The sequence below is a fragment of the Lycium ferocissimum genome, chromosome 1 (genome assembly GCF_029784015.1).
Source record: "Lycium ferocissimum isolate CSIRO_LF1 chromosome 1, AGI_CSIRO_Lferr_CH_V1, whole genome shotgun sequence".
In the NCBI taxonomy this organism is placed as follows: Eukaryota; Viridiplantae; Streptophyta; class Magnoliopsida; order Solanales; family Solanaceae; genus Lycium; species Lycium ferocissimum.
In genome coordinates, this window is record NC_081342.1 from 44,363,675 (window position 1) to 44,376,320 (window position 12,646).

At 39.0% G+C, this 12,646-nt stretch overlaps 1 protein-coding gene across 2 annotated transcripts in view; it reads left to right on the forward strand.

The window, feature by feature from the left end:
- The first annotated feature begins 6 nt into the window (after window positions 1–6).
- LOC132054631 (dnaJ homolog subfamily C GRV2) overlaps window positions 7–12,646 on the forward strand; it is a 31,255-nt gene continuing 18,615 nt past the window's right edge. For both annotated transcript variants that reach the window (XM_059446610.1, XM_059446617.1), the window contains exons 1-8: window positions 7–698; window positions 3,185–3,418; window positions 3,627–3,714; window positions 3,826–4,034; window positions 7,900–8,001; window positions 8,091–8,153; window positions 8,312–10,552; window positions 11,294–11,656. In XM_059446610.1, coding sequence (XP_059302593.1) covers window positions 267–698; window positions 3,185–3,418; window positions 3,627–3,714; window positions 3,826–4,034; window positions 7,900–8,001; window positions 8,091–8,153; window positions 8,312–10,552; window positions 11,294–11,656 — 3,732 coding nt within the window. In that variant the 5' untranslated portion in view covers window positions 7–266. The remainder of the gene's footprint in view (window positions 699–3,184; window positions 3,419–3,626; window positions 3,715–3,825; window positions 4,035–7,899; window positions 8,002–8,090; window positions 8,154–8,311; window positions 10,553–11,293; window positions 11,657–12,646) is intronic.

Below are 12,646 nucleotides of genomic sequence, written 5' to 3' on the forward strand. Positions count from 1 at the left end.
ATCTTTCCTAATTGACGAGTGATAGGGTTTTCCGAATGGGATTTTGTAATTTGTCCTAAGGGCACATATATACCTTAATTGTCATGATATATTTTGGATTTTGATTGGTGGAGTTGCTTGACAAAATAATTTTTTAAATTTGAAGGCTGGGTGCCAATCAGTCACGGCAAAGACCGTCATCGGCAGGGCCGAGCGGTGGTTCAGGAATATGGTATTTCCTGCGCCCTAATCCACCACAGCCTTACTCTCTTCAATATCTTCCTCAAATGGATTCCATTACACGTCACAACGCACAACAACAGCCTTCTTCTCAATCCACATCCGAAGAGCCCGAATACTTGGCTCGTTACATGGTTATTAAACACTCGTGGCGTGGTCGATACAAAAGGATTTTCTGCATATCAAATTTCGCTTTGATTACACTTGATCCGGGTACATTATCAGTGACTAATTCGTATGATGTTGGGAGTGATTATGATGGTGCTGCACCTATTATTGGGAGGGATGAGAGTTCCAATGAGTTTACTATAAGTGTGAGGACTGATGGCCGTGGGAAGTTTAAGGCTATGAAGTTTTCGTCTAAGTATAGAGCGAGTATTTTGACTGAGTTGCATAGAATAAGGTGGAATAAGATTGGAGTTGTGGCTGAGTTCAATGTTTTGCATCTAAAGAGGAGGACTTCTGACTGGGTCCCTTTTGTAAGTGTTTTTTTTACCCCCTCCTGTCATATTAATAGCTAGCAGTCTTGCCGTAGATTATCGTATTATTTTGTGCTAGTTATTGTTCCTTTTTCCGACTGCTTTGTCATGCTTTATATAGTATTTTGCCATGGCTTCTTCATTTTTCGTTATTTCTTTTTTTTTTCCTGGACTGCTTAGAATTGCTGTTCTTGACCTGAGGGTCTATTGGAAACAACCTCATAGTCTTGGTGTAGATAATTGCTTTTATAATAGATGCTTCTGTTCCCTTAACTTTTTCATGACCATCAGGTGACTTATGTGAAACATACTTGTCCTATTGGTGCTTGGTAAAAGTATTATTATGTTATACAGTGAGAATTCATACAGGGAACATAAGATACGTTAGTTGTGTTCCCTAACGGAATGTACTTACCCTGGGAAAAAGATAGTGGGATGTTGTTGAAACACCAGTTTTGAGTTAATAGAGGAACAATGAGATTGGTTAAGTGAGAAATGATGATTCGATGCGTCTGTAGGATCTTTCACTACCCTCTATTTATTTATTGCTCATTACTGATTATCCTTGCTATTGGCTTTTTAAGTTGTTTTTGACCTCTCCATTTAGGGTATCTTTTATGATATTTGGCTGCAAGTGTATATTATTAAGGTGGAAAGTACATGTGGACCGCTTATTTGCTTCAGGGCAAATTGACTAGTTCTAGTATATTTCTTTCTAATTTTGCAAATATATGATTTTACTGTTTTTGTGATAATATCTGATGAAATGCTGTGTCTCTAATAGCGCTTATATGTTGTACTGAACTAGGAAAGTAGAATAAGGTACTTGGGTTTAGTTGAGAACAACACTGGCTTGAAATGATTATGATGCGTAGTTGATCTTAAGAAATTGTTAGTTTATATTCATATATGTTTATTTCAATCCACTACTATCTATCAACTTGGACAATTATACTAGCACCCAAGGGTGTGGCTAGTGGTTAATGGGCTGAGAATCATGAGGTCTCAGGTTCAATTCCCAGCAGATGCAAAATTACAAGGTGATTCTCTCATCTGTCCAAGCCTTGGTGGATAGGGTTACCCGGTACCTATAATGGTGCAATGTAGCAGGTGCTCGTGGATTAATTGAGATGCGCACAAGCTAGCCCAGACACCATGGTATCAAAAATAAATTATTTCGTCTACTATAATGGGGATTTGAGTGGATAGTTGTTTGGCTGATGATGAGATGGGCTAAGTCTGGGTGCAACTAAAATATCCTACGATGAAGCAGCAATCGTCTTTCATGTATAAAGAAGATATCTTGCTGTAAGCTTTCAGATTAAGCCCATTAACCTATAGGAAGTTATCACTTTCTATAATTGATTCTAGTCTTTGAGATTTTGCTCTATGCATGTCTCTTTCCCTTCTCTTTTTTTCGTTTCTTTTGGTTATTGCAAGATCCATTGACTACTGGACCACTTATTGTAGAGCATATAAAACATTTCCAAGTGAAGTTATTTTCTGTCTCATTTGCTATCCCAGTTGTGATACATTCTAGGCAGTTATTCTTCTGGATTTAGTTGGGGTCACAGGTGTCTGGTATCTGAATGCGTGACACATTTATATCTTCTAATTGAGTAGGGGCACTTAGTATCGTTGTTGGCTGTATGTTATACTCCCTCCGTCCCAATTTATATGAGGGTGTTTGACTTGGCACGGAGTTTAAGAAAGAAAGGAAGACTTTTGAAACTTGTGATCTAAAATGAGCCATAGATATTTGTGTGGCTGTAAATCCTTTCATTAAGGGTTAATGGGTATTTTAAAGTTAAATTATTACTAAATATAGAAGTGTGTCATTCTTTTTGGGACTGACTAAAAAGAAAAGAGTGTCATGTAAATTGGGACAGAGGAGTAATGTTCATTAATTGAATTACTGAATGCTTTGGAGTTGTACTTGACAAATATTTAGTGAATTGCCTACAATTCCATGGGCTTGTCCATTGATGAATTGTGATAAATAATCTTTAATTTTCTTTATGTTTTGATGTCTCAAGAGTTAGCTCATCTCCCAAAAATCCATGCTTGAGGTGGCAGAATATATGCTATTAGCTTTCTTTTTCACTATGTTGTAAGGAATTAATGACAGGTGCTTATGTGCTTTCATTTTCAACAGTATCTCGAGTCCTGATCTCTGCTCTCTGCTGCTAATAGCCTAATCTTGATACATAAGCCGGAATAGGGTTTTCCGATCATTGCTGCTAATAGCCTAATCCTCTTTATGCTTTGGCATTAATGATTTTGATGATCTGCTTTACTATTGTCTATTTGCTTTTTCCGTGTCAACTTGACGAGTTAAGTAATGGATACACTAATACTGGAATCTTTGTATGATAGAGACTGTACTGGTTGTATTCCTCTCCCTTCTCCTCTTTTCCTTCCAAACCCCCTGCCCCGGTACATAAAGTAGTCATTGATAATTTTCCTTTTCCTTTTCGGGGGTGCAGAAGTTGAAAATTACTTATATAGGAGTTGAGCTTATTGAGCTAAGATCTGGAGAACTTCGTTGGTGCTTGGACTTCAGAGACATGGGCTCTCCTGCAATTATCCTGCTATCTGACCCTTATGGTAAGAAAAATACAGATCACGGAGGTTTTGTTCTTTGCTCGCTCTATGGAAGAAAATCTAAAGCTTTCCAAGCTGCTTCGGGAACTACAAATGCTGCCATCATATCAAATCTGGTAATAAAAATGCCCTTGCATTGCTATCCAAGTCATTAAATTTTGACTCTGGATCAGGATGATTCTCATCCAAGGAAACTTTACTTCCTTAACCATGAGTCATTTTTATGTTCTAATCATATTTTTATGTGTGGGACTCACTGGGTATGTTGTTGTTATTGTTGTAATCATATTTTTATGATGTTTAATTTGCTAAATCTTTGATCAGACTAAAACTGCGACATCCATGGTGGGTGTGGGATTAACTGTCGACAGTTCTAATGCTCTGGCTGTATCTGAGTACATAAATAGGAGAGGTATCTCTTGAGATAATAATTAATTATACATTTACTCACTTTCTTCTTGTGAAATCCTTGTACTCACAGAATGTCATCGTATTTGTTTGACTACATTGATGTTAAATTCAGCTAAAGATGCTGTTGGGGCAGATGAAACTCCTTGTGGAGCTTGGCTAGTAACAAGATTGCGCTCTGCTGCTCGGGGTACTCTGAATACTCCAGGAGTAAGTTTGTCTATTGGCCCAAAAGGGGGCCTCGGAGAACATGGTGATGCAGTATCTCGTCAACTCATTCTCACAAAGGTCTCACTTGTGGAAAGACGACCCGAGAACTATGAAGTAAGCTGGATATTCTTTTGTTTTATTCTTTTTCCAGGAATTTTATGTTTGAGACTCTTCTCCTTTTCTCATACAAATCTTTATTCTTACTCCCCTCAGCTCGTCTCCTCCTAGCAAAAGAAAAAACTTATCTATCATTTGAAAGTTTTGGGTCATGCTTGGTCCAGTAGCATACTTGGGACCTGTTTGGCTATAAAAAATATTCACTTTTTTCCGGATTTCACTCTATTTGAAAATTAGTGTTTGGCCATGAAAATTCCAAATCCAACTTGAAGTTGTATTTCAAATTTGAAAAACAACTTATAACTTGTTTTCCAACTCACTTTTCACTTTTGAAGTTGTATTTAAGTACATTCAAGTATGAACATTATTTCAAATGTTCTTTGCAAAAAGGATAATCATCTTCAACTCCAACTCCATAAATTCCAAATAAAGTTAAAAATATTTGGAATCTATGGCCAAATGCCCACTTAGAGAAGGCAAGACAATAAACATATTAATCAATACAATTGGTTTTAGCTAAATTAATCCTATGTACCTATTTCGCTTTGTTCAGTTCCATTTTATTTTCGTACTAGATAATGTCTTTTAAGGTAAGATTTGGAGTTCTCTAAAGTTAGAGGTTCTTCTCTAAATGTAAATTTATCCCAACACAGGACATAGAAGTCACTTAGTAGAATGAAAGACTGTTGAAAAAACAAATAAGTTTTAATCCAAGGTAGTTGGTATCATCTATATGAATCCTTTGCTATCAATGTATTGTGTTATTAACTAAATTTGCATTGATCTTTTTTTTTTCCTTCTTCGGTCAGTACTATATTTGCGTTGATTTTAAGAGACTAGTGTTTTAGAGACAACTTCCATCCATCTGATTTGAGTTTTCCTTGTCCCCTTTGTTTCATCTTTAGTATTGCATTAATGCACCTATGAATCGGTGTATTTGGACGTCTATGTAGGGTATAGCTAAACCAATTTTGTGTTTGTGTCACAACCAATATACCAAAGCGTGATGGGCACCCAACACCCTGTTAGGAAAACCAAACAGTTAAAACGATGTTCACATTGCCAATTACAGTTAATAGGAGTCTGTCTAAAAGGGAAATTAATAGATAATGAAATTCATAGTCTGATACAAGTGCTGTCCATAACAACCCCAAAGGATATAGATTAGTTTTGAGCTACTAGGAATAAAAAAGTACATCAACTATGTCAAAGCCGATGCATAAACCCTAAGCTACTGCGACAAGGCTGGTAGCTCATCCCTGTAATAACGTCAAGCTCTCACTCACGGGCTGTACTGGTGCTCGGATCTGAATTTGGTTGGAACAAAAGGGGTGAAGACAGGGCTTACTCAGTAAGTATCATTGACCTCCCCCTCGAAGTAGCGGCGAGACTCAATATGGAAAGTAATCTTCCAAAATATATCCTGTGCAAGCATTATATTCGATGATAATAATATGCACGAAAGCACATTTAACCTCAGGTACAACATATAACAAATGCACATATAAAGATATGCACAAGTCCAACATTTTTTTGAAAAAATGCCTAATAAAATGTCAAGAATCAATATACATAATAAAGATTCAAACTTTACTCAGAAACCACCAATTTCGACCAGCAAACCCTGCGCGCACGCTATCAAGGGCTCTGCAAGACTAGTGACTCATGAGGGATAGATCCAATCCACACGCAATAACTGGGTTGTGGACAACTTACACGCAAAATTTTAACTTACTTCGATCCAAGCGAAACTTTAACCTTCCAAGATAGCCTTACAACGCCAGGAATCCTCCAAATGGATCAACTATATTCAAAGTAATACTTAACGACGTCAGACAATGTCATTGGGCTCAATTTCATAATTTAATACGTGGTCTAAGTCGAAGTCAATTAAAAAGTCAACCAAAAGTTAACCCCGAGCCCACATGGTCAATCCCCAAACAAAATTCATAGTTGGGTTACCCATAACCCCATGAGTTCAAATCTATGCCTAGATTTTCATTTTGAGTTCCATTAGGTGTTCAGGTCATCAAATTAGTGATTCTAGGGGTTATGCCATGAATACCTAATTTCACCGATCAATTCCATGTTAAATCTTAAGGCAAATGCTTGATTTAAACTCAAAAGTTATGTTTAAGTCACTTACCCCAAACTTGTAGATGAAATCCTTGCTTAAAAACTCTCAAAATTGAGCTCCCCAAGTTTAAAAATGGTGAAGAATGAAATGGGATCACTCAACTCAGCCGTTTATTGCCGGCTGCACTTGGAAAGTGCATCCACCATTTCTGGCCCCAGTTGAGAAGTGCTACAGCCCTGCTGGCTGCAATAGACTGCTACAGTGATTCCTACAACATTCGCTTTTGTTCCATGGTGCCAAAAACCACCCGAGCCCCTTGGGCCCAACCCAACCATACCAACAAGTCCCAAATCATAACACCAACCTATCCAAAGTCTTAAAACACGAAACGAGGCGCAATTACTCAACACAAAGGGTTTGATTGTCAACAGTTAGCTACTTGCACCCTTTGTTGGTTTAGATTACTCTGATCTGGTTCAATTTAATGTGATATTATATTCGTCTTATATCCGTGTTTCTATGACATTCATCTTGTGAATATGCCCCACATTCACTCCATATAGCATCATGGGTTTACAATCATTCCGTAGGCCTTCTATTTTGTTAGTTATGTTCCTATTGCATAACCATTCCGTAGTGTTCCTCCAATTCATCCATTTACTTCAATTAATTATATGTGCTACATCTTTCATCTATCATACTTTATCCAAAGATTGAGTGTGGATATATGAAGTGCTTGCATTTAGTTGCAACAATCTTGTCTAATCTCATTACACCTTCTCATCTTGTTGGGGGTGAAACTTGATGTGCATATATTCTAGCTACGTCTCCTTAATTCTACAAGCTCCACTCTCTTAAGTGCTTCACAGTTTCAAATTTTGTTGATTCCCTGGCTATTCGTCTGTTATAAACATCATCTCTTCTGCAAATAGCATGCACAATGAAAACCTCGTCCTATTATGGGCTAGCTCATTAGATCATTCATAAAATAGGGCATACATAGGACATGTAAGAGTAAGTATAAATCTGTGGTTAACTCATTCTTTATATTAGTTAAAATTTTAAGATATAATTTCTGTTCCTCAATCAGGCTGAAAAGCAAAACACATAGTAATGCTTAAAAGTTACTATGTTATGAATAATACTACTCTAAGTACAGTAGACAGTATTGGAAGGCAATTCCTACTTGCAATTTCTGGATATGGCAGGAGAAAAACAATAGATGTCTTAATGATAGGAGAGACATTGTCTTACATGTCAAATCTAGCTGTTTGAAGAGCCTTTATTTATGGCGTAGAATGAGCATTTTATCTGTTCTTGACTCTATTGTTTGATCTCCTGTACTCCTTCAACCTTAAGATTGAAATTTCTTCCTCTCTTGTACTTTTTGGTATTCATTAATAAAACCATTACCTTTCTCATCACAAAAAAAAAAGAAGATAATTTTTAAAAGTTCAGCAGCAGTACATATACACTCAAGTGATTTCATAATTTGCATTGCCGAATTATCTATAATTTTGTGGCATGTCTAAGAGGTGTTGTCCATGGACATGATGACCTAAAGTACTGAGCAATATGGGCAATAGCTTTCGAGTTATTACTGCAGGCATGTCTCTTAGTTACATTTACCTTGTCCCCCAACCGAGCACTAGGTATAGGGGACAAATCTATGTCCTGCTTGATCTCTATGTCCTGCTTGATCTCCTACTTTAGAAATCTGTTATGATGCTCTTTTTGTTTTATTTTATATAAAAAGTTATTAAACTTTATAACAAATGCTTGCAGGCAGTTGTTGTGCGTCCTCTCTCTGCTGTTGGTGCCCTTGTTCGATTTGCTGAGGAGCCCCAAATGTTTGCTATCGAATTTAATGATGGATGCCCAATTAATGTGTGTCTTTCTGAATTTGCCAGATGTCTATTTTGTTTATTTACTCGTGACCCGTTAGGCTTTTAGCTTTATGTCCTTTTTCTCTTCAGGTATATGCTAGCACGTCTCGTGATAACTTACTTGCAGCAGTTCGTGATGTTTTGCAAACAGAAGTAAGTGGACATGCTCTTCTTGGTCATTAATAGTTTTTCCCCTTTCCAGGGGGCCGGATTGAATGTCTGCTCCGTACACGTTCAGACATCAATGCATGGATTTGCTTAAATCGTATCCCCTTAGAAATCTTGTTTATATGGAGGTTTGTTTTGTGTAGCGCCAGTGTCCCGTACCGGTGCTACCAAGGCTAACAATGCCCGGTCATCGAATTGATCCGCCGTGTGGCAGATTCCACTTAAAATTTTCCGCTTCACAACAACCTGTTGCTGACTTGGAAACTGCAACTATGCATTTAAAACACTTGGCAGCAGCCGCTAAAGATGCTGTGGCTGAGGGAGGATCTATTCCTGGATCAAGAGCAAAACTATGGCGCAGGATACGAGAATTTAATGCATGTATTCCATATGGTGGAGTACCTTCTGGTATTGAAGTACCTGAGGTGACGCTAATGGCTCTGATCACAATGCTTCCGGCTGCTCCCAATCTCCCACCAGAGGCACCATCACTGCCCCCACCCTCTCCTAAAGCTGCTGCTACAGTGATGGGTTTCATTGCTTGTTTGCGTAGGTTGCTTTCATCAAGAAGTGCTGCTTCTCATGTGATGTCTTTTCCTGCTGCCGTTGGTCGCATAATGGGTCTACTTAGAAATGGGTCTGAAGGAGTAGCTGGTGAAACTGCAGGCCTTGTGGCGGTACTTATAGGTGGTGGTCCAGGGGAAACTAATATGCATACAGATACAAAAGGGGAATGGCATGCAACAATAATGCATACCAAGTCTGTGTTGTTTGCTCAACAAAGTAATCTTATAATTCTGGTAAATCGGTTAAGGCCTGTATCAGTGTCACCACTATTGTCAATGTCTATTGTTGAGGTTCTTGAGGCAATGATCTGTGAACCACATGGAGAAACAACCCAGTATACCGTATTTGTAGAGTTACTGCGTCTAGTAGCTGGCTTGCGCCGCCAGTTGTTTGCATTGTTTGGACATCCTGGCGAAAGCGTGCGAGAAACAGTAGCTGTCATTATGCGAACAATTGCTGAAGAAGATGCAGTTGCAGCAGAATCAATGCGTGACGCTGCTTTGCGAGATGGTGCACTACTGCGGCATTTGTTGCATGCACTCTACCTTCCTGCTGGTGAGCGACGTGAAGTTAGCAGGCAACTTGTGGCTCTTTGGGCTGACTCTTATCAACCTGCTCTTGATCTGTTATCTAGAGTTCTGCCTCCAGGACTTGTTGCCTATTTGCACACTAGATCCATTGGGGTTCCAGTTGAAGGTGTATCTGACCAGGAAAATTCAATGCTGAGTAGGAGACGCAGACGGTTACTTCAGCAAAGGAGGATTCATCCTGGGAAAGGGATCACATCTCAAGGGCATTCTTTGCCTTCTGGTACTAACTATGAAGTTAGTGAGCAAGCTGCTGTAACTGCTGCCCCTTTCAGAACTTCTGATGGCTATCAAAAGGCTGCTGTTGATTCAATCTCTGGACAGGTGCCAGCCATGCACTCTTCAGCTGGGAATGCAGGTGAATACTTCCAAGGTGAGCTGTCTGCTGCTGCTGTTCCTCAAACTGAGCAGTCGTCAACCATTCCTGCTCCTGACGGTCCTTCAACAAGCACACATTACTTGGCTGAATCAAATGCTGCAAATGCTGTGGATTCCGATGTTAGTGCAATTTCCCAGGATACAGGCCTTCCAGCTCCTGCACAGGTAGTGGTCGAAGATGCACCTGTGGGATGTGGAAGGTTGTTACTGAATTGGCCAGAATTTTGGCGAGCTTTCAGTCTTGACCATAACCGTCCTGACTTAATTTGGAATGAGCGGACCAGGCAGGAATTGAGAGAGTCTTTGCAGGCTGAGGTTCGTAATCTAGATGTTGAAAAAGAACGCTCTGAAGATATTGTCCCTGGAGGGGCAAATAGAGACTCAATAATCGACCAAGATAATGCGCCTCAAATATCGTGGAACTACAGCGAGTTTTCTGTTAGATATCCTAGCTTATCAAAAGAAGTTTGCGTAGGTCAATACTATTTGCGTTTACTTCTTGAGAGTGGCACAAGTGGGCGGGCACAAGATTTTCCCCTGCGTGACCCTGTTGCTTTTTTCAGAGCACTGTATCACCGGTTTCTATGTGATGCTGACACTGGGCTTACCGTGGATGGTGCTATTCCTGATGAATTGGGTGCTTCTGATGATTGGTGCGATATGGGAAGATTAGATGGTTTTGGAGGAGGGGGAGGCTCCTCGGTCAGGGAGCTCTGTGCACGGGCCATGGCAATTGTTTATGAACAACACTACAACACAGTTGGCTCATTTGAAGGCGCAGCACACATTACAGTTCTCTTGGACCGGACTGATGATAGAGCTTTACGTCACCGTCTTCTTCTTCTTCTAAAGGTGCATCTCATTTATTTTATTATTGTATTTCTATTTAATGGTTGTCTTTAAATAACAGTACATGTCCGGAAAAGGACAAGACGAATGGTTCTTCTAAGTATAAGGTTACACAGGAAAAACAGCAAATGCTGTGGTTGATCTTTGAATAACACCACCTGTCAATGGAAAAGAAAGAAATTGCTTCTTCTAAGTATAAGGAGTAAAAAGAAAAACAGAGAGTGAGGTTTGTTGGGCTAATTATAGGTCCTAATAAAAAAAAGATATAAAGAAATCTTCAAGAACCATTTATTAATGGGAAAGCTTCTGATGGATGTATTTCATTAGGCTTGTTATTATTATTCAACGCTGGTTTCTGATGCTGAAGAGTATAATTTGTGTTCTCGTGTAATAACTGTTCCTCAAACACGCTTTATATTAGAAAATGGATTTAATGCAATTGACAGCCAATAAACAAATGTAAGCTATCTTAGCTATTGTCATATGATGTGTAGTGAAGAGTGGGGCCATCTTATCTATTGGGAACAATTTTTGGAAAGGTTACCATCCTACAGGAATTTTAATGAATTGACTCCTGAACTGTTACTTGGAAATCCATTTAGTTGTGGAGAGAGTCTATTTAGTTCTATAAATCACACAAGTTCTTGTTAATTTTACACCTTTATGTCTGATCAAAATATTTTTTGGCAAGAGTCCAACTTTGAGAGTCATATTTATTCTTTCAATATTTCCCAACTTACGCAGGTTTTGATGAAGGTTTTGACTAATGTAGAGGCATGTGTCTTGGTTGGAGGTTGTGTACTGGCTGTTGATCTACTAACAGTAGTTCATGAAGCTTCAGAAAGAACAGCTATACCTCTGCAGTCGAATTTGATTGCTGCTACTGCTTTTATGGAACCCTTAAAGGAGTGGATGTTTCTTGACAAGGATGGTGTGCAAGCTGGACCAGTGGAGAAGGACGCTATTAGGAGACTCTGGTCAAAAAAGGAAATCGATTGGACCACAAGATGTTGGGCTACTGGGATGCTAGACTGGAAGAAGTTACGAGAAATTCGTGAGCTTAGGTGGGCTTTGGCTGTCCGAGTTCCTGTTCTCACTCCAATCCAGGTATCACAATACTTTCATTTTAATACATCTAATACTTGTTTTTCAAAGCGTCCCATTTTAATAGTGACTACATGTCTGATTTATGCCTAATCACGGAGGAAACAGTTGGAGCCTGTTTCTGCATGTGTTAAAATATTGTCATGTACGTGTATAGGGGTTTGAGAACATAGTAACAGTTTGAGTGAAGCTCTTAGAATGAAATGGTTGTGGAAGTTCACCAACGAGAATCAACTCCTTTGGGGGAATATTATTAAAGCAAAGTATGAACAGGAAGACAAATGGATGACTAAGGAGGTCACTACACCATTTGGGGTTAGCCTATGGAGATCCATTAGAACACTGTGGAGTGATTTGAGGGATAATTCCAAGATCAAAGTGTTTGATGGGAGTAAAACTAGCTTTTGGAAGGACAATTGGCATGAAATTGGCAGATTAGATGTGGTCTTCCCAGATATCTTCAATATAGTTCTAAACCAGCAAAGGACTATAGCAGAGATGTGGACACCTCAAGGATGGAACATCATTTTTAGAAGACATATCAATGACTGGGAAGTGCAAAGAGTGGTTGAATTCTTTAGTACACTAGAGCAGTTTAGTGGACTACAGACAGGTGAAGATGTATTATGGTGGCAAGGCAGCAGTAAGGGTTTATTCAAAGTTAATGCAGCTTACAAGTTGATGAATCATTCCAATCAACAGATAGCCAACTGGCCTTGGAAACACATCTGGAAAACAAAAATTCCTCACAAAGTTGCCTGTTTTGTGTGGCTACTGGCTAAAGAAGCAGCTCTTACACAAGATAATTTGATGAAAAGAGGTTTCATTTTTTGTTCCAGATGCTTTTTGTGTGAGGAAACATCAGAGACAATTAACCATCTTTTCCTTCACTGTAAGATAACAGCTCATCTGTGGAGAATTATTCTTAATCTCAAAGGCATTTCCTGGACCATGCCTGGGAAGGTTACAGATGCTCTTAAAAGCTGGGAGGAA